Genomic DNA, 20,939 nt, shown 5'->3' on the forward strand with positions numbered 1-20,939 from the left:
TGGAAAGCAGCTCTGAAAAGGGCTTGGCAGCCTTCACACCAGAGGTACTAGTCCTCTACCCTACACCCCTAGGGTTTGTCCATACAGTGGATGGGAAGGTCCAGGGGTCCTCAGGGCAGAAGGCAGTGCCAGTGGCTGCCTGTTAGCTGTGGGATCCATTACAACCTCCCCTGTTGGGCTTATGCAGCTCTTCACCACCTGGCCCCTCCCTGCCCTTCCAGGGTCTTCCATCTTTTTCTCCTCCACACACTCCACAGCCAAGCCCCAATGGCCTATGTGATGTCTCTCACGCCTGATGTACCACCTCCATGCCTTTGCCCTGATGGTCCCCAATACCTAGAATGCCCTCCCCCCTAGAATCTCCTCCAAGACTCAGCTCAAGGGCCACCTCCTAGAGAATGCCTTTCCCTTCCCCCACCCTGTTCCTCTGTGCCTTCCCCCGATAGTCACCTTCCATCTACTCTCCAGGTGCCTCGCTGTGTCACATCTCCCCTTCCTAGAACAGAAGTGGCTTTTGGCTTTTTCTTCTCCTTCCCAGCATTCAGCACAATCCTTGGCCCCTGGAGTGATCAGCTCTATAGGAGAATATGATGCTGTCCCTCCTTTCAGAACTTACAGACTCACTGGGGAGTTGAGGCATGTACAAAACTAAGTGTGTTTATTACGTGTTGAAGATGAGCAGTGCCTAGGAATCCGTAGTATCCAAACAAGTCCTTTAAGAAGGGACTCCTTGTGGTTAGGGCAGGTCTTAGAAGGGAGCCTCAGTTGATGTGGAGAGGAGGCTGAGATCGAAGGGCATGCCAGGTGTTGGAAATGGGCACATGAAGGCCGAGGAGCCAGAAAACCCTGGGGAGCTGGGGAGGGGGTCAGAGAACGGCCAGTGGGTGGGGTGCGTGAAACGTCTCTGACCAGCCTCCGCACTCTCTGGCCTGTGACATGTTCCATCCTGAGTTCCAACATGAAATGAGCATCGTGGTTTGAGCTTTTCTTTTAGCAAAACGTTCCAGAAAAATGAATAAAAAAGAAACAGCAAGTGATTTGTCATGACTGGCCATCCCAGGCCAGATGAGGGGCAGCGCTTGTTCTGTGTGAGCTGTAGAAGAGCTCGGATGGCCAGGACTTTGGGAAAACGTGTCCTGTGTGATTTAGAGTTTTCCCTCCTATACATCTGGACCCTCTGGTTGCTAATGGATTGTTATTTGTTTGGGCTGTTGGACACAGCATGAAATCTCAGATGGAAACTGCAGACATTCTTTACATCAGCTTCCCCAGAAGTAGAACCCCTCCTCTAAGCTGCTTCATCTCTGCTGAAGGCTACCACCATCCCCCATCATGACCTCTCACTCTTTCTGGGCTCTCACAGGAGCCTCCTAACTGGCTTTCCTGCCTCCAGCCTCTCCACTGTCCGTTTCATCTTCCAAACAATTGCTAAAGTCCACTTTTGACCGTGACACTTCTCACTCCAACAGCCTTTGGAATCTCGGTTGGCCTGGAGAGCTTCGCACAACTTGGCCCCCCTTTTCCTTTCCCCCTTGATTTATTCTGCCAGCCTTGCTATGGCTCCTCAGATACCATGTCCTATCTCCATTCTCTAGGCCTTTGCTTCAGCCATCTCCCACGCCTTCTGTCTCTTAGAATTCCTTTATTTCCTTTAAAACCTGGCTCCATGCCTCCATCAACATAAAACCCTTCCTGATTCCCTCAGCTCTTAGGAATAAGTGAGCCTTAAATTGTAAAAATAACAAATGTATTTTGTACATAGGTCTATATACCCATCTTGTCTCCTTGATAGAGTGGAAGCTCCATGAAGGCAGGGCCCGTCTCCATTTGGTCTGTATCACTAGCATACTTAGCATAGGGCCTGGCACACAGGTTGTACTTCACCCACCCCAGAAGAATGGAAGCTCTTTGTTGAGGAGGAGGCTGAGACCCAGAGGGGAGGGACCTGCCCACGTTCACACACCCGGGTCTTCTGCGACCACTGTGTCCATTGCCCAAGTCAAGTTAGGAATGAAGTCATCAGGCTTTGAAAGTAAGCAGGGGGAGGTTGCAGCTGTGAGATGTATCTTCATTCAGGTCATCTTCTACCTCTGTCTCCTGCTACCACCGTTCCCTATTTCTGCCTCCTCCCACTCTTCACCCCCTGCCAGCATTAGCATGTGAGAGATTTGTTTTTCTGGGATTTTCCTATACATTGAATGTTTGATAGACTCTGAAAACAAACTCTCTGGGACCAAAGAGAGAAAGAGGGAAATGAAGTGGGAGATGGGAAGGTGAAATAAGTGGGGTGGGGGTTGCAGGACAGAAATGAGAGCCTGGTGGCCGAGGAGCAAGACAAAGGATGGACGGAGAAAAGGGACGAACTAAAAAGCTTCCCTTGCAGACATGCTGCTGGTGGGATTAAAAATTAATCTGCACTTTACGATTATTGATGAAGACAAAAATTCTAATTGGCAAATTTGGCTTCCAGAAGGCTCCTTTGAATTCTTTGCAAATGCAGTTGTCAATGGTATTTTTCTTACCTGGTAAGACGTTATAGCTTGACTCTTCTCCTGGATAGCTGGCCAGTGGCACAATCATGTCAACGACACTGCTATCGATGTCCCCGAGGGGAGGCCTTGGTGTTGGAGCAGCCGTCACAGCCTGTCCCAGTGGCCCAGCTTGCCGATGTGATCTGCGGCTGAGGGAGGGGCTCTTTCTCGGGACTCCATGTCCCATACTCAGTTTTAGCCTTCTGATGTTTTCAGTTGTTGCATTTTGAGCCAAGTCAGTGTATAGACTAATGAACAAAAAACAAGAAATCCCACTGGCCAGCTTCATGCTTTGTTTTCACCCGTTTCTGGAGAGGAAAAACCATTGCAGAGTTGAGTCTCCATATCAATCTGTGGCTATACTCCAGGTTGTATATTTCAAAGAAAGCACAAATGTTCTCAAAAGCTAATGATCTCACACCTTGTTCAAGACAAATCATCTCCTGCAGAGTCTAAAACCAGGAGGGCGGAGTGCACTGTCTGGCCATCACCTCTTCATATTTTTAAAGGAGGGATGACGAGTCTAAAGTAGAAAGATGGCACTTCCAAGTTCTGTGACCATGGGTGTACAGACAAGCTTTGTGGCTAAGAAGTCATTCCAAGTTCTGCCAGTGAGAAGTCACAGAACTGTCCCTACCTCTCTGAAGCAAGACTTTGGAAGGAGGCTGTTTGAAGCACCATCAGAGGGGCTGTACGTGTGTATGAGGCAATACCAGAGGTTGTACATGTATATAAGGGACTACCAGAAGCTGTACATGTGTACAAGGCACTATCAGAGGCCGTACATGTGTGCGAGTCACTATCAGAGGCTGTACGTGTGTACAAGGTGTTACCTGAAGCTGTAGGTGAGTGTGTGCCACTACAAGAGTCTGTACATGGCACAACCGGAGACTGTACTTGTGTATAAGGCACTATCAGAGGCTGTACATGTGTACAAGGTGCTACTAGAGGTTATGTGTGTGTACGAGTCAGTACTAGGGGCTGTATGTGTATACAAGGTACCACTAGAAGCTGTATGTGTGTATGAGGCACTACCAGAAGCTGTAGGTGAGTGTGTGCCACTATAAGAGTCTGTACGTAGCACTACCAGAGGCTGTACTTGTGTGTGAGGCACTATCAGAGGTTGTACACGTGTATGAGGCACCACCAGAGGCTATACGTGTGTACAAAGTGTTACCAGAGGCTGTCTGTGTGTACAAGTCACTACCAGAGGCTGTATGTGTAAGGGGGACACTGCCAGAGGCAAACCTGGAAAAGTGGCTTCATGACTTTGTAGTGACACCAGCACATATGATTCCAGAAAGATGGCTGCTGGAAGCCTCTCGTGTGTCCAGTCCTGGGATAGCCCAGTGTGCTCTAGACCGTGCCAGGATCGAGGGGCAGAGCGTGGGACCAGAATTATCCTTTGACACTCACTAGCTTTGTGATCTGAGACAAGTCACTTACCCTCTCTGCATTTCAGGTTCCCAATCTCTTAACAGGAGGCTCCTGGACCACCTCCCCAGGTAAGCTTGTGTGAGCCTTGTCAGCCAGCCAGTTTTCCACCTGCCTCAGCTCATTCTCACAACCCTCCCCACTCACCATCCCAGTGAGGTCACGATTCTCTTTGCTGGCCATTGTTCCCTGCTCCCCGCCCCCCCCCCCCCCCACCATTTTCCAGGGTTTTCAACTTCATTTTCCTTCTGGAACACTGTGCTGTCCTGTTCATTTGGCTCTCTGCACCCCCCCACCCCACCCCAGTCCTCCCATTGTAGAAGTTGACCAACTAAGGCTGTGAAGGGAGACAGACCCAGGTGGTTATTATGAGGCAACCAGGGAAGCATCCCCAGTCTCTGAGCAGCTTGTCGGGGTCCCCAGGGGCCAAGCACTAGAGAAAGGAGGCAGCCCCTTCACTGTGACACTGGTACAGAGGGAGATCAGAGAGGCCTAGTTCTTTGATGAGCCACCAGCCCAGATGGTTAATGAGTCTACACAAGTCAGCCACAGAGGCCTTGGGCAGTGATGCCAGTGTTCCAGTCTGAGAACCCTTAATGCCACTGACTGAGGAAAGGCCGGATGCCAGAAAACCGCCCAGAATTTACAGTTTTAAACTCATGTCTGTACATCGCAGTAACACCTGCATGATCTCAGCTGTAGCCGTATAACCTGCAGAAGACGCCTTTGTTCAGGAGCCTAGGTCCCATGGCTGGTTTTGGTGACTCGGAACTCAGAAGCTGGTGCTGGGGGGGCCTCTGTTCTAGGCAGCCATGCTCCATCCTGCCAAGTTCCCCTGCCTGATGCTCCGGAGTGCTCCCTGGCTGGCTTGTACCTCTGCCTCTTTGTGGGCGCTGTTGTCATTCAGGGCTGGGGAGGGCCCTTGCAGGAGCCCAAAATCTCGAGAGGCAGGGAGATAGTAGAACACATTTTGGGTCTTGGTAAGCATGAGGGTCACTGCCAGGAAGTCCGTTAATATAGACAGGAGCCTGCAAGGACAGTGAGCCAAGCCTCGGCTCCAAGAAAGCAACCCTGTTGGGAAGGAGCAGCTTTGTGGTAGGAATCCAGATGGGTAGGAAAGCTCAGAGCTCAGAAAATCCAGATCATGGTGAGTGACCAGGCCCAAGCATTCGTACAGACTTTGACAGGGATGGCACCAAAGGCTGCCAAGGTGCTCGGCTCTGGGCTTCCATGGGGCCAGAAGCTGCACCAAAAAGCCAGCTGGATGGAGAGGGACTCTCCAAATTCAGGACCTGTATTTAGTGTGCTGTCCAGAAAACCACAACAGGGGATGAGTCTGGGGACCAGGCGTGTGCATCCGCTCCTGGACCCCATCTTCCCGGGCCTCCAGGCCCAGGTACTGAAGGGGTCGGGGGCCACTGCAGAGAAGGCTTCCACCAGAACCAGCAGGTGTAGGCAGGGTTGCCTGCTCCCACTGAAGAGCCTGCGAGGATCTGAGTTCACAGCCCCACTTGAGTCAATTCAATTTCCTCCTCTGTGAAATGAGGGGGTCAGACTGGGCAATCTCCAAGATCCCCTCCGATGCTCTGCCATGTGCATAACAACAGAAGAACATCGACTCTCAGGAGGCCCGCCATGTCCACTGAAGTGCCTTTGAACAAAGAGCTTGATGACCCTCAGGTCCCCCACCTGTCAGCCTGTGATCCTGTGTGTTCACTGTAGCCATGTGACTGGGACTCGGGGGATCTCAGTGATGCCCTCCCACCCATGGCAGCCCACCCTGGCAGCTCTGGACCATCTCCACCATTAAGGGAGATCTATGCATGTGCTGGCAGCCTTTCCCCCTTCCTCCTGACCTCATAGGGACCCAGGCTAGCGCCCGGGTGTGGCCAGAATGGCCTTTGTTTTTTTTGAGTGACTCAGTTTACCTCATTGGGCCTCACTGGGTCTGCTGCTCCTCTTCCGGGACAGGAAGCCCAGACACCATGCCAGGAATCAGAGAACTTCCTGTGTGATGAGTCACGGGGCTGGCTGAGGGGAGGTGTTAACTCCAGAGCCATGCCCTGTTGGGTGTTAACCTAGTCTACGCTAGGGGGAGGGGCCAACGCAAGAGCCAATCGGCCCTGGTCATTCAGGCAGCACTTGATGATGTCAAAAACTGTATAAGAGGGGAGAGGACAGCTTGAAGAGCTCTCTTTCCTTTTCCGGTTGGCGCAGCAGCGGTGGGGAGCATGACTCTGAGCCAGCCCTTGCTCTCGGGCCGAGCCCAGATGTTGGTAACTATGAATTGTATTGGGTCTGTCTGTTGATATTTGTAATTTGTTTGTATTTTGGTTTTGAGGTTCGCGGTTCTGGTTCTTTTTCCCCCGAACTAAATGAATGTTCTGAACCTCAGGGTGCTGGTTTTTTTCCCCTGAAGTATGTCTCTTGATGCTTGTGTGTATGCTCCCCCGAACTAACTGAATGCTAAGTGAATGCTGGCATTTTCCCCTGAACTAAATGAATGTTGTCTGTATGCTAACTGAATGCTGGATTAAAGTAAGCTGGTCAACCCCTTCACCGTGCTTTCCTTGTTTAAGCAGATAAAAAGAACCTGTGCTTTCCCGGCGTCCCGGCAGCATCCTGGGTCCCGGCAGCCTCCTGGGTGCTGGCTGTGGGGGGGGATCTTACGCCCCCACAGAAGCTGCTAGCTGGGTTGTTAAAACACCGGGCTGCCCACCTGTTGTCCCTCCCCAGTTTCTAGGTTCACATATTGCCCAAGAAACCTTTGGTGATGGTTCTCCTTCTCACGCCACTGCTCTGTGTGTTCACCTCTGTCTCCCCACTGCCCTCTGAGACGTGTTCCTAAGTCCTTGGAGACTGAGGATAGTGTTCCATGATTCAACAGCAGAAGGCTGGTGTTGTGAACCAAAGAGAGTTTGGAGTCTTAGGAACGATCTTGGAAAAAGAAGAAAGGAAATCACACCAGCCTGAGATTGAGAAGATTCTTTCCACCAGAGAGTGCCTCACCATCCTTCTGTTTGCCATCATCAGTCATTGCCATCATCACAGCTAGAGACATTTAGAAGCCCTTTCAAAGCGGCAACGTGGTTTGCATGTTCTCTGACCCATCTTCGCTTCAGTCCTGCCAGGAAGCTGCTAGTATCCCAGTTTCTCAGATGCTAATAAGCATCTGAGGCAGAGTTTGAACTCAGGGCTTCCCGACCCCAGGCCTGGTGCTCTATCCACTACACCTCCCTGTTTGGCTCTTCTAGTATTCCGAAGAATTATCACTTTTAGAAAAACAAGCCCCGTAGTGATCACTGACCTATCAGAGCTTTTCTTACAACTGATTCTCCCTCAAAGAGAAGGATGGGGCTTTCCCATCATAAGCTGGCTTTGTGGAAAGAAGAACATGGTGTTAACGTCCAAAGATGAGTCTAGATGGCTAAAAATCGCTCTGTAAGATTTGGGCAGGGCTATGGCCCTATCACATGGGTTTGTCAGCAAGGCAGCTGCCAGGGGCCATCTCCAGCTCTTTTCTGAGGCCGGTGGAGCCTTGCCTGGAGGGCCTTGAGGCTGACCCTGCGCTCTCCTAAGAGAGGGGGCACCAGACTAGAATCATACCCACCCGCGCCCCTGAATAGTGGCATCAAGGGGACGTCACTGAATGGGACGGATAATTGTGAAGACTTCACAGGATCAAATACAAGGGTTACACTCTTCTCATATTTCTGAAATAGGGAATGTCTGAGGGAGTAGGAGAGGTTTGGAATTTGGCCTTGTGGTGACTCTGGAAGGTCAGGGCCTGGAGCTGTGGGTGTACCCTTTCCCCCTCTCTCAGGTGTTAGCACCAAATAGGAAGATAATGGACTACTTGTGAGCACTGGATCAACCTTGGTCTTCTGTCTAGTTTTCGCGCCTAGACTGTAAGCCTGCTTCCCAGCCAATGGTGAGAAGGAATAGAGGTGGGCAGAAATCTCTTCATTAAGAGTATAAATTAAGGCAGGTTCCCTTTTACCTCACTTCCTCCATTAAGGAGGTGTACCCAAATCTCGCAAGGTTTGTAAAATAAATTCACTCTGCTTCTCCTAAAGATGTCTCTCCTATTATTTGAAAATTCCATCCCATACATTACTTTCGGGATCAAGTTGCTTGTTTGGTCACTGTCCTTTAACGGGGAAGGTGTCCCCACCCTAGCTGTATCCAAGGGCTTGCTTCCCTCCCCCTCAAATGCCAGTTATACGAAGACCCTCCCAATAAGCCGACAGCAAACAGAAATGCAGATTCTCATATGCCACATGATACCCAGCATGGATGAGTCCTCCTGAGAGCAGACAGCTCAGCTCAGAGAGCACGAGTCCCCAGTCTGATCCAAGCACAAATTCTCCAAGTGTCTGGTAACGCGCACCAGATATAGAGGCCCGTCCAGTCACCGACTCCTCTACGTGTCAGCTTCCATCCAAAGGATTTTTCTCCCTCCAGTGACATCTCTCTGAAGAAAGCCTGGACCCCACATGTGTCCTTTCTCGAAGCCAGGAGCCAGAAGAAGTTCTCTCTTCCCCTCAGCCCCGGCCATCTCCACCCTACACAGAGCGCAGAGTATTGAGCAATCCTTCTCCTCAGTGAGGAGGACCTTCAGCAGATGCCCTGCCTTGAACCCTCGGCTGCATTTGAATAGCAATTAGAGACTGGAGTGGGGAGCTTTTTGATAGGACACACTGTTGTGGCAAGCTGCTGTATCTTCAAGACCAGGTTTAAATTTGTACAGGAGACATGGATTCTGGGGCAGCTAGGTGATGCCTGGAGTCAGGAAGACCTGAGTTCAAATCCAGCCTCAGACACTTAGGCCAGGCGAGTCACTTCACCCTGTTGGCCTCAGTCTCCTTATCTTTAAAATGATCTGGAGAAGGAAATGGCAAACTACTCCGATATCTCTCCCAAGGAAACTCCCGGTGGAGGCCACGAAGAGTCAGACATAACTGAAACGACTGGACAGTAACAATATGGCGCCATCCTATTCGATTACATTCGGACAGTTGGGTTTTTTTAGTTGGATTTTGTTCCGACATTTCTTTCTTTCTCCAGGAAGTTAATTTCTGTTTGGTCTCTTCTCATTTTCAGGGATTCCGTTTCCCAATTAAGACATGCCACGTGCCGAGCGCCACGTTGGCTGTCTTTCCAGCTCTTTCATCCAGAGCTTTGACTCCCCTCTTTATCTCTTGCTTCCTCTCCTCTGGGTGTCCATGGAGTCCTCTTGCTTTGGGCCTCTTGTGCCATTAAGAAGTTAGGTTGGCAATAGCATGATGCTTCTCAGTATTTTCTTTGACTAGCTCGTCTCTCTGGCCTTAGTTCCCTAACTGGAGATTCGTGCCAGCAAGGGGAGGTGCCTACAGGCTGGACTGGTCAAATCTCTTGTTCCCTCTGGCCTCTAGGTCCCTGTACTCTGAGGTTCTGGATTCTGGATCGTCAGGGCCTTCTCTGGCCTTTCAGGATGGTTTAGGAACTCCTTCAGTGGGGGATTGCCTGCACTGAGTAATTACTGCCTGTTGTCCCTCCCCTGGGACTTCTAAAGTCTCCACCCTGGGGATGCTTTCTGACTATCCTGGGTAGTTACCAGGGAGATCTGTACTCCAGCCATCTATGGCAAGCCACCCAGCCTTGCTAAAGCAGCAAGGCTCCTGGAGGGAGAGACAGGAGACAGCAGGTGCCAGGCAGGTCAGACCACTACCACTCTGTATTGGCCACCAGCTCCCCCAGACCCTGATGGAGATAGCCCAGGACCCTGAGCCTAAGAGCTCAGGCTCTTAGAAAATGACCTCAAACCCCCAGATCTGCTTCTAGCCAGCCTTTGCAGACATCATCAAAGGGAGAAATCATCATAGGGAAGTGATCAGCCTTCCTCATCACCACTGACAGTTGTGGACAGGCAGACAGACACAGGACTTCTGGGAGTGTCAGCACCCCCGACCACTTGTCCTGCTTCCAGCCCAGCCCTCACAACCATAATCAGGAGAAATAAAACCCATGAAGAGGTAGTCAACCATCCTCACCAGGTGCCAGCCAGAGGCCACCCACAGGGCAGGCAGGCCAGCGTAACTGAAGCAGCCAAGCTTCCTAAGAAGGAGACAAGAGGCAGCCTGAGCCAGGCAAGTCAGGTCAAAACCACCCTCTGGATCCCCAGCTCCCCCAGAACCTGATGGAAACAGCCCAGGACCCTAAGCCTGAGCACCTTGGGAAGAACCAGGCTTCTAGCTAACACCCTTGGCTATCATCCTGGAAAGCCACCCCCAGGGAGATGCAGCCTAGGCCCTGCTGCTGCAGGGGCTGCAGCCACAGCCCCTGAAGGCAGACAGGAAAAGGAAGCCCCGGTCACCAGAGTCCCAGGCCCTCTCTAGCGGCTCCACATCAGGCCCTGCTATGACTCTGTCAGTGAGGAATGACCCCCTGCTCTGCTGCTGCCCCTCAGGACCCTGGGACTTTCCCCAGGTGTTGTCTCCCCCATTAGAGAGGGAGGGCCCTTGGAGAGCAGGGCCTGGCTCACTTTAATATGTGTGCTCTAGATGCTGAGCCTAGGGCTTTGCACAGAGTAAGAGCTTAATAAATGACTCAGTCACTCACTACTTCATTCATTCATTCATTCTGGACAAGGGCCTTACAGCCTCTAGATATCTCATCTTTGATTGTGCTGATGCTTGCTTTTCTGGGTGGGGGGCTCCCCTTTCTTCTTGCCCCTGGCTCTCTCACTTCTGGTAACTTTTCATGCAGATTTGGGATTGAAGAAATTCCTGTAGTTCTTCATGGGATGTCTTGATTATTATTCTGCCTAGTGGGTTATTCTGCCAGAGTTTCACCAGAGTAGGTGGTGGGGAGTTTGACTCCCCCTCTCCTGCTCAGGCAGCCATTTTGGCCATAAGTATCCTTTGTTTGCCTTTTAAAGCCCTTTTCAGCCTGGCCCCAGTCTGTCTGTCCAGGCTCATTGGACATTAGTCACCATCCGGCATTCTGCAGTCTAGCCCAGGGCTGCCCAAAATGCGTTGCAGGCGGCATGCGGCTGGCAGTGTGATTTATGCAGCCCTTCTACAAGCATAGAAATTTACATAAACGCTTTAGTAAATGAATCTGAGCTACCACAGAGCTCTCACTAAAATGGCAAATCAAAATATATTGTCTATTATTTCAATAAAAACCTAAGGTTGGACAGCCTTGGTCTAGCCTAACCAGCCCTCTCTCCTCCTGGCAGCACATACCACACTCCATTTCCCATCTGCACACTGGTCATCCTCCCTGCCTGGGATGAGTGCTCCATGTTTATCTCTGCCTCAGCCCCTCTTCCTTTAGGACACAGCTGGAGCACTATCCTAAGCTTGAACCCTTTTCTGAACCCACCCAAGGGCTCATGCCCTACCTCCCAAAGGGCTGCCCACCTAACCGATTCTTCCAGCTATTTGTAGTCATTCACTGTATACTTAGGCTGTCTCCCACACTAGAAAGTGAGCTCCATAGGAGTCCTCCTTGTATCTTCAGGACTAATAAGTACTTGTTGATGGAGTGATGAAGGATCTTGGGGGCAGGCTGACACTGTAGATGAAGCCTCCTGCCAGGATTGATGAGAGGGCTTGGAGAGCAGGTGGTCAGGTTGAGAAGGTGTGGCTAGGTTGTGATCTGTACCTTATGGGGAGTGTCTGCATCCATGAGATCGCTGGGAATAATGGTACTGATGATAATAATTGTTGTCTTTTGTGTAGTGTTCCCTATCTTGCAAAGCAAAATTCTAAACTGTCTCATTGGACCCAATGAAGTAGGATCATAGCCTTTTCCTTGAGTCCCTTAGTCAGCCCCAGTTACTGCCACCATCCACCACTTCCTGCTCATATGCTTCTGAATGAAGCTGGAGAAGATCATGAAACCGTGGTTCCTGGGTCCACGACGACTTTATGTTATAGAGCCTCACGGGCCCTTGCCTCTCCACGGCAGTCCCTACTTCACTCACTCTCTCACTCGCCAGAGCAGATTTTCCCAACTTTTTCACCCTTCCTCAAAGCTGCATGGCTCCCCTTCTCCCCCCTCAGGCAACAGCCTTGCCATCTATGGCACCGAAGACTTTGAGGCTCTCCCATAAGAGCTCCCTCTTCTCCATCCTCATCTCATGTTCCCCAGATGCTTTCCACTCCCATCTCACATAAACAGGTGACCCTTCTTGCCCAGGCAGACCCCTCTGAATGTTCGTCTTCCACTGCATCCCATCCCCAGCAGATTGTCCCTCTCTCACTTTTACCCTTTCACTTAACATCAGTCTCCATCTATGGGCCACTTCCCTACTGTCTACGAATGTGCCCCTGTCTCTCTCACCCTTAAAAAAAAACAACCACTCATTTAATCTACCCCAACCAGCTGTCATCATATCTTCCCTCCCTTTTGGGCTTAAATGCCTTGAGAAAACCATGTAAAATGGATACCTCCTTCTCCTTTCTTCTCTTTCTCACAACTTTCTGCAGTCTGGCTTCTGACCCCATTTTTCAACTGAAACAGCTCCCTCCAAAGTTACCATTGCCTTCTTCTTTGCCAAATCCAACATCTTTTTCTCAATCCTCATCTTTCCTGACCTCTCTAAAGCCTTGGGCACGACTGAGCGCCCTCTTCTCTTTTGGTTTTCATGACACTGCTTTCTTCTGGTCCTCCTCCTATTTGTCTGAAGGCTCCTTCCCTGGATCTTGGTGACCCCCCTGCCCCCCAAGGCTCTGTCCTGGGTCTTCTCCCTTTATTTCCTTTGGTGATTTCATCAGCTCCCCAGAATTCAACTATCATATCTATACAGATGATTCTAAAATCTGTCCTCTCTCCTGCCCTCCAGGTTTGCATTTCCCAGTGCCTATTGGACATCTCAAACCAGACATTCTAAACTCAGCATATTCAAAATCAAAAGAATTTTCCCCCCTTCCCACCAACACACAACTTTCCCTAACTTTCTTATTATTGTCGATGGTACCATCATCATCCCAATCTCATGGCTCCCCAAGGTGTCATCCTCAACTCATTCCCCCCACCATGTTCACACCATTGCCAAATCCTGTCGATTCTCCTTTTATCATGTCTCTCTATTACACCCCCTTCTCACCTCCCAGGTACAAGCCCTCATCACCTTAGTTACTGCACTCACCTCCTGGTAGGTCTCCCTGCCTCAAGGCTCTCCCCATGCAGATCCTCCTCTCAGTTGTCAAAGTGACCTTCCTAGATCACAAGTCCAATCCAGCCTCCTCCTGCATAATCCATTCCAATGGCTTTTTCTCACTGCTCAGATTAAATATAAAGCTCTCTGTTGGACATTTAAGAGCCTTTCGTAAACTGGCCCCTTCCTACCTGCCCAGATTTCTTTTACCTTATTCCTGTCCATGTATTCTTCAATCCAGTGACCCTGACCTTGTGCTGTTCCTTGGACAAGACCCGCCATCTCCCCATTCCAGACATTTTTCACTGCCTGGAATTTTCTCCCTCCTCATCCACTCTTCCTGGCTTCCCTGGTTTCCTTCAAGTCTGCGCTAAAATCTTCCCTCCTATAGAAAGCGTTTCCCCTCTCCCTTAAAGGCAAAGCCTTCCCTCTGAGGTCATCTCCAATTACTTTATCCTGCCTGTCCCTTGTGTTTCTCCCCCATGAAAGCAGGGACCTTTTTTTGCCTTTCTTTGCATTCCCAAGGCTTGGCACTGTGCCTGGCACATAGGTATTTGCCAGATGTTGATTTGTTGATTTCCCTCTTTGTTATTCAGTTTCACTTCCATATTGGAATTATCTTCTGAGATTTCCTGCGGCTAGGGCAGGTATATGAGGGTCCAGGCATCTTCCTTCTAACCCTGTTAATTAATTCTCTGTAGTAATCACTGAGTTCATAACCGTTTTTGTTTTCTCAATGTGATTTCCATTAAACATCTTTCATTCTATTAAAAACATTAATTTCTCATCATACCCTAATTCCCATTTATTTTACTCTACAAATTTGATTTTCAAAATACTTTTTAGTAAATCGTCGATCATTTTTTTCAAGATTAAAAACTCCACAAAAGGAATGAAACTTCAGAAGTGTTTCTATGGTCACTGACATTCGTCTTTTGAGAAATTCATCGAGCTAAGTCATACAAAAATGATTTCATTTCCAGTTACGTTATAATGAAGTCCTTAGAACTATTCATCCTGAAAAAGCAAATTAGTCGATAATACGTACTTTTAAATTCTAAAAAGCTTTTACCAAACTTAATCTTGTCAAGTGTCAAACATATATGCACAGTAGAAAATACCAATTCCTAAAATATCGCATCCACCACTCTATACATTTTAGCCCAAATTCAGAATCGAAAGCTTGTTTACCTGGAAAACTAATCTAAGTAGGCTCTGCTTGGTGTCATTTAGTCTCCAGCTGAAAGTGAAACAAAATCAGACGGCTCTCTCAAAAACAAAGGGAGTAACGGTAGGAAATGTTGAAACATGTTAAATAACTTCTTAGTAAGGTCTGAAATAGCTCCTTCCCTTGGGGATAAAAGCTGTTCTGTGCTTTGTGCAGAAAGTCAGCCAATAAACTTACTAAGGAAAATAAAGTTACCAAGGAAAAGTTTTAAAAAAAGAAAAGAAAAACAAGCCAGAGGAAAAATGGAAAGCATGTGGTCCTCAGGATGAACAGGCGCGGCTGGAAAGGGGAAAAAAAAACAGGAGGAACAGAAAACAAATGATTCAAATGATTTCATTTATGTTCTTCTAAACCAGAAATTTCAAAGCAATTAGTGATTTGCATGATTTCACTGGAGTCTTATTAAACTATAGAAATCGTAGACTTTCCAAGAGAAATATTTTTCTTTTGAAATCATCTTTATTATTGCCGCTATTCAGAGTCTGGAAAGGAAAACTCCGTGTAACATTTAGAGTTTAAAGTATGAAATTGTGTGACGGTATGATCTTAGGCATGAGTTCTTTACCTCGCTGTCCCATGATCTTGTTTTTAAAAATATTTAGATAACTGTGTTTCCCTATAACTCGCTTCCTTTATAATCCTAAACATGTTATGCATTGAAAAGCACAGTTCTGAGAAGGGGTCCCAGATCCAGAAGCATTTGAAGCCCCAGCGGATGGGCCATTGGGCAATCTGGGCACTCCTTTGGACTGGATGCAGGGGCACCGATCACGGAACCTCTCCACACCTGGGTTTCCTCTCCTGTAAAATAGGAGGACCTTAGAGAGCATCTACGGGCCACAGCAGTCAACGAATCCTCAATGCTCTGATGATGTGCCTGGGGGCAGAGAGAAAGGGCTGGAGGCAGGAGACCCATAAAGGTGGAAATGGTGAGATTTGACAGCTGGTTGGATCTGCTCCCGGAGACAGAGGGCAATGTCAAGTTTATGAACCTGAGACCCTGGGAGGGTGGTGGTTCCCTTGACAAAAACAGGGAAGTCTGGGAAGGGGAAGGTTTAGGAAGATAATGAGCTCAGTTTTAGATGTCATTGGGACATTCACTTGATGCAGTCTGTAGTGTGAGTCCGGCGCTCAGGAGAGAGGCTGGGGCTGGATGTGTCAATTTGGAGATGTTATCTTCTTGGAGATGCAAGTAAACCCAGGAAGCAAGCTGATAAAGTCACCCAGTGAGATAGTCCAGAGAGAAGAAAAGAAGACTCAGCCATGGGGAGGGGGGGTGAGGGGTGGGTCATGAGGCATCCAAAGGGTTTGAAGAGAGGTCCAATGGGAAAGGGCGGGAGACATACTAGGAGAAAGCACTGGCCAGAATATCCAGAGGAAAAAAATGCCCTGGCGTGGGGGCTCGGTAGCAGTGCCCAAAGCAGCGAACAGGGAGAAGAACCATCAGCACTTTTTGTCCAGAAGTGCACGCTCACCCTAGTAGCTGTGATAGTGGAGTTTGTGCAGCTCCAGGCAGCTTTTCCGCCTGGGCTGTTTTCAGTCCTTCATATCCCTCCTTTCCCCCAGGCCACCTCCTTCCATTTACAAAAGGCCAGATGAACCCCTCTGTGGGCCTGGGCTCAGCCCTGGAGGCTTCTCATGGCCCTCTGTGCTGGTTCATTCCCTGGGAGCATCCACTGTGGCTTGGGTCTAGGGGAATGACCTCGGCTCCCGTGGGTGCCCAGCTGAGGGCACCGCTGCTATCCTTTATTTTACAGACGAGGAGGTGAAGGTCCAGAGGGGTTGTCCCTCAGAGTAATTCACCAGCTAGAATTCAAGCCCAGCTGCCCTGAGTCCCCAGCCAACATTCTTTCCATCCTACGAATGAATCTGTCCTCTCCAGGCCCGTGGATCCTGAAACCAATGCTTATGCTTGAGCTTATATAAGTAACATGAGTTTATAGACTGTGCTTTGATCGAGGAAGGACATCTCTCTGGTCAAAGCCAATGCGTGTTAGCACTTGTGACAGTCTGACAATTGAAGAAGCACTCAGAAGACAGAGGCCAGGTGACTGCACAAGGTCTAGTGACCGCATGAGGCTGAGTGACCACACGAGCCCAAGTGACCATGTGAGGCCAGGTGACCACGCAAGCCCAAGTGACCACTCTGTGTAAGAGAAGGCCATGGCCCCAACTTGAGGTGGGTGCCAGGAGAGGCACAGCAGTGATTACTGACCCCGATGATCAGGCAAGGAAATTTCAGGAACTGGCCCAGCCAGCCAGTAGATGTCAGGCAGATTTTGAACTCAGGTCTTCCTGATTCTAAGTTCCACCCTCTGTCCACTAGGTCAGACTGCTTGTCTTATTGGTAATTTTAAGAGTTTTGTGGTCACCTCAAACAGGGAGACAATCCGAGTTTTGGGTGCCCTCCTTGGTAGAATCATCTTCTCACCTAGTACTGAAGACATAAGAACTAGCAAAACTCAATCAGCATTTATTAACTACCTACTGTGTGCCAGGCCCTAAGTGCTGGGGATGCAAAGAAAAGCAAAAGACACCCCTGCCCTCCCAATCCAACGTGGGGAGGGGTGGGGCTGAGGAAGCCCTGCCTCACAATCCAAGGAGGCGAGGTTCAGAGTTGAAGTCATTTGGCAGATGATGAGCTTCTGGATTGGAAAATGATGAGGTGAATGCCCAGGGTGCCCTCCTTCTATGGGGCAGGATCTGGGAGGACTCGCCCAGGGCCTGGGCTGAGCGCCAGAAGGCACTGTCCTGGCCTCAAGGAAATGGAAGCTTCTTGTGGCCTTCATAAAAGGAGGTGCTTTTACTGCAGGCTTTGGGGGACAGGGAGCGTCTCCCTGCAGACAGAGGGGGAGTACCTGCGGGAGCCCAGGTGGGGCCAGAGAGGGGGGTTGTGGGGACAAGAAGAAAGTGTCTGGGCCTTGAGGAGAAGATGAGCAGGGTTTGCTGGTGTTGTCTCCTGAAATGTCGTAGAAATGTCGGGTGGACAGCTGAGAACAGTCATGAGTGTTGGAGGCAGGGAGGTGACCTCAGAGCCAGGAGCAGGCAGTTGGAGAGAGATCTGAGCCTGGACTCTCCAGAGCCTTTGAACCCCAAGTGCTTCCCATCCCTCTTTCTCCCAAAACTGCCTCTCACTGCCCACTATGGCCACCCTCACTGCCCAGCGCACTACAGCAGATGACTGTGGAGAAGCTGTTGTCAGGCAGCCCAGCCTGGAGTCTGGAGGAGCCAGTGGTCCTGAGACCAGCAGCTCCAGCTGCAGCCTCTCTGGGTTGTTCATTCTCACCTAATTGTCTCCTGCACATTCTGTTAGTCAGCCTTGAATGCCTGCTCTGGGAGAAGTATGTACAGATGTGGATTTTAGCATCAGCTTGGGCTTCTTCAATAATAAGGATTCTTTTCCTCTGATACAATGTCTGAGAAGGGGCCCCAAACCAGCAAGTGACCACACTCTTCAGAGGCATTTGCTGCAGCCAGTCCTTGGGCCAAGATGGGGGGGGGGGGGTGTCCCCCCACCCCCATTAGAGGCTTAATAACAATTCCAGACCTGGTCATGTTTGTGCCGAGCCTCATTCTTTGCCCATGACCTGCCATCCCATCAGAATAACAGTCTCACAGTTGTCAGGACCATCTCAGTATTCACTCTGGTGCTGTATCCATAGTCCGCGCAGACTGGGACTTTGGGAAGTGTCTCCACAGCATGTCCACTTTGTTTTTAATGCTATAGAAGATGTGGGTTGTGTTGTTAGCACAGGGATCATCCAGCTGTTCCAGAGCCCCAGGGTATCCCACAAGCTTGCTATGGGGCCCAAGGCCATTATTTAAATGCCAGGGGATTTTTTCTTGTTCTCTTTTTAAAATTGTACTTATTTTAACATTCGTGGGTTTTTAATTGAGCTCACAATCCTCTCTTTCTCATCAATTCCCTGGATATTCTGGACCTTTTGTTCTTCCAGATGAATTTTGTTATTTTTTCTAGCTCGATAAAATCATTTTTGGTAGTCTGGTTGGCATGGCCCTGAAGAAGTAAACTAATTAGGTAGAATTGTCATTTTTATTATATTGGCTCGGCCAGCCCCCAAGCAATTGATATTTCTCCAGTCATTTAGATCTGACTTTATTTGTGCGAAAAGCATCTTATAATTGTGTTCACGTAGTTCTTGGGTTTGTATTGGCGGGGAGGCTCCCAAGTATTTTATATTGTCTACAATTGTTTTAAATGGAATTTCTCTTTCTATCTCTAGCTGCTGGACTTTGCTGGTTACACATAGAAATGCGATGACTTAAGTGGGTTTATTTCATATCCTGTGACTTTGATAAAGTTGCCAATTATTTCTACTACTTTTTTTAGTTGAATATCTAGGATTCTCTAAGTCTATTATCATTTCATAAGATTTCCGTCGGTTTTGTTATTAATATGGTCAACTAAGCTGATAGTTTTCCTCATATTGAATCAGGCCTGTATTCCTAGCATAAATCCCATCTGGTCCTGGTGTAGGATCCTTGTTATATATTGCTGTAATCTCTTTGCTAATATTTTATTTAAAGTTTCTGCATCAATATTAATTGGGGAAATGGGTCTGTAGTTTTGTTTCTCAGTTTTTGCTCTCCCTTGTTATAAAAAGAATTTAATAAGACTCCTTTGGCCTATTTTTTAAATATTTTATGTTGTATTGGAATTAATTGTTCTTTAAATGTTTGGTAGAATCCCCCTCAAAAAAATATACAGAGACATACACACATGTCTATATATTTTACATAGGGCCATTTGCATCCACTTCATACACACGTGCACACGCCCAGGTGTTGGTCTCCACTTAGGCTTGCCTCTGTCTGGAGGTGGAGGCTGTGTAAATGTTGTTGGCGCAGCCGGCGGCAAGGATGCTCCATTTGGTGTACAGATCATTCTCAGCGATTTATTGGAGAAGAGTGGGCAAGCGGGGAGGTGGTCCTTGTCCCTTCCTCTAGTGATTGCTCTGGTGTTTTCTCCACGCCTTTGGTGCCTTCACCTTCAGATGATCGTGAGAATCGGCCCCTCCATCCCTGAATCTGGGCCAGGCCCCAGTCGGCAGATCTCTGCCTCTGCTTTAGAATCATCCCTCTTTCCTCATAAAGCACATTGGGGACTGGGAGATTGAATCCAAATGTGGTAATTCCATTGTTATTGATGGAGAAAGCAGCCAGTTAGAAGAATCTGGACAGGAATCTGCCATTTGTTGTCCTATCTTCACCCTTGGATTCTTTGGGGATGATCTGACTTAATTGGATGCCTTGCCAGGCTCTCAGTCACCCCTCTCCTCCGGAGCTGTTTTATCATCTTCCACCATAAGTTTATATTCTAAGTCACTGTTGTCCTTGACTGCACTGTTTCTGTACTTGGGCAGAAGATCATTGACTGGCCCAGCTGGCCACCCCTCCCATGCACTCTCTGCTCCAGCCAAACAGCTCCCTGGGGAGGATGGTCCATCTCTGTGCCTCCATATAAGCCATACCCCAGAGGTGGAGTGCACCCTGAACCCCTCACTTCTCTAGAGCCCAGCACCACCTCCCCTTTTTGCCTGCCTCCCTCACTAAATTAGCTTGGATTTAATGGGTACCTTTCCTTACATTTACATCTATATGGATTGATTTTCCCGACCGAACATAAGCTACTTGAGGCCAGGAACTGTTTGATTTTTGTCTTTTTGTTCCCAGTTCTGAGATCCTAATAGCTGTTCACTAACTGCTTATTTTATTTGTTTTTAAGTAATTTTTAAAGCATTCATTTTTTGTGTGTGTGTTTCAAATTTTTTTTTGTATTTTTTTATTTTTAGTTTACCACACACGGTTCTACATAATTTTGAGTTCCAGATTTTCTCCCCTCCCTCCCCCTCCCTCCCCCAGACGGCCTGGAATCTCATATAACTACCATGTATAACTTCTCATTGAATTAATTTATACACTAGTCAAGTTGTGGAGAAGAATTATGACCAATGGAATGAATCCTGAGAAAGAAAGCATTCATATTTTAAAACTTTGAATTCACAATTCTCTCCCTCTTTCCAGGCCCTCCCACACCCATTGAGAAGGTATAGCAACAACGTGGCTGGCAGCTGCTGTAGGGATATAAGATCCAACAAGAGCTGCCAGCACAGGTTCTTTGACCTGCTTTTCTAAGGAAAGCAACTTTAAGGGGTTAACAACCTCACTTTAATCAAACATACATATATCATTCACTTAGTTCTGGGGGAAAAGATCAGACCCCTGAACTTCAAGGCAAATACAAACAGAAATTACAAACATCAACAGACAGACCTTGTCTGATACAAATCACAATTCATAGTTACCAGAGAAGAACCGACGGGTCTGTTAGAAATATGATTGACACTAAAATTCAGGTATCAAGGGCAATTTATTATTATTGAGGAATTCAAAGGAATTGGTAAACTTTCCTGGCCAGGAGCGAACTCCACCCTTCTCTAGGAAGGGGAAGTGGAGTGTACAGGAGTGAGACCAACTTTATTCTGTTACACTGACATAGACTGATGCACCGTCAGCTCAGTACCTCCCTTCAGAGAACGGATTGGTCCGCTCCCTTCTAGGTCACAATCTTCCCTAT

At 48.5% G+C, this 20,939-nt stretch overlaps 2 protein-coding genes across 2 annotated transcripts in view; one reads left to right on the forward strand and one right to left on the reverse strand.

Moving 5' to 3' along the window:
- The window catches only part of ECM2 (extracellular matrix protein 2), a 45,175-nt gene extending 30,799 nt beyond the window's left edge, over positions 1-14,376 (reverse strand). Inside the window, exons 1-2 of the mRNA XM_036737626.1 lie at positions 14,305-14,376; positions 2,523-2,839 (exon numbers count right to left, since the gene is read on the reverse strand). Coding sequence (XP_036593521.1) covers positions 2,523-2,820 — 298 coding nt within the window. The 5' untranslated portion in view covers positions 2,821-2,839; positions 14,305-14,376. The remainder of the gene's footprint in view (positions 1-2,522; positions 2,840-14,304) is intronic.
- The window catches only part of LOC118832343 (centromere protein P), a 202,489-nt gene that overhangs the window by 142,408 nt on the left and 39,142 nt on the right, over positions 1-20,939 (forward strand). The gene's annotated exons all lie outside the window — the stretch shown is intronic.

The sequence above is a fragment of the Trichosurus vulpecula genome, chromosome 9 (genome assembly GCF_011100635.1).
Source record: "Trichosurus vulpecula isolate mTriVul1 chromosome 9, mTriVul1.pri, whole genome shotgun sequence".
Lineage (NCBI taxonomy): Eukaryota > Metazoa > Chordata > Mammalia > Diprotodontia > Phalangeridae > Trichosurus > Trichosurus vulpecula.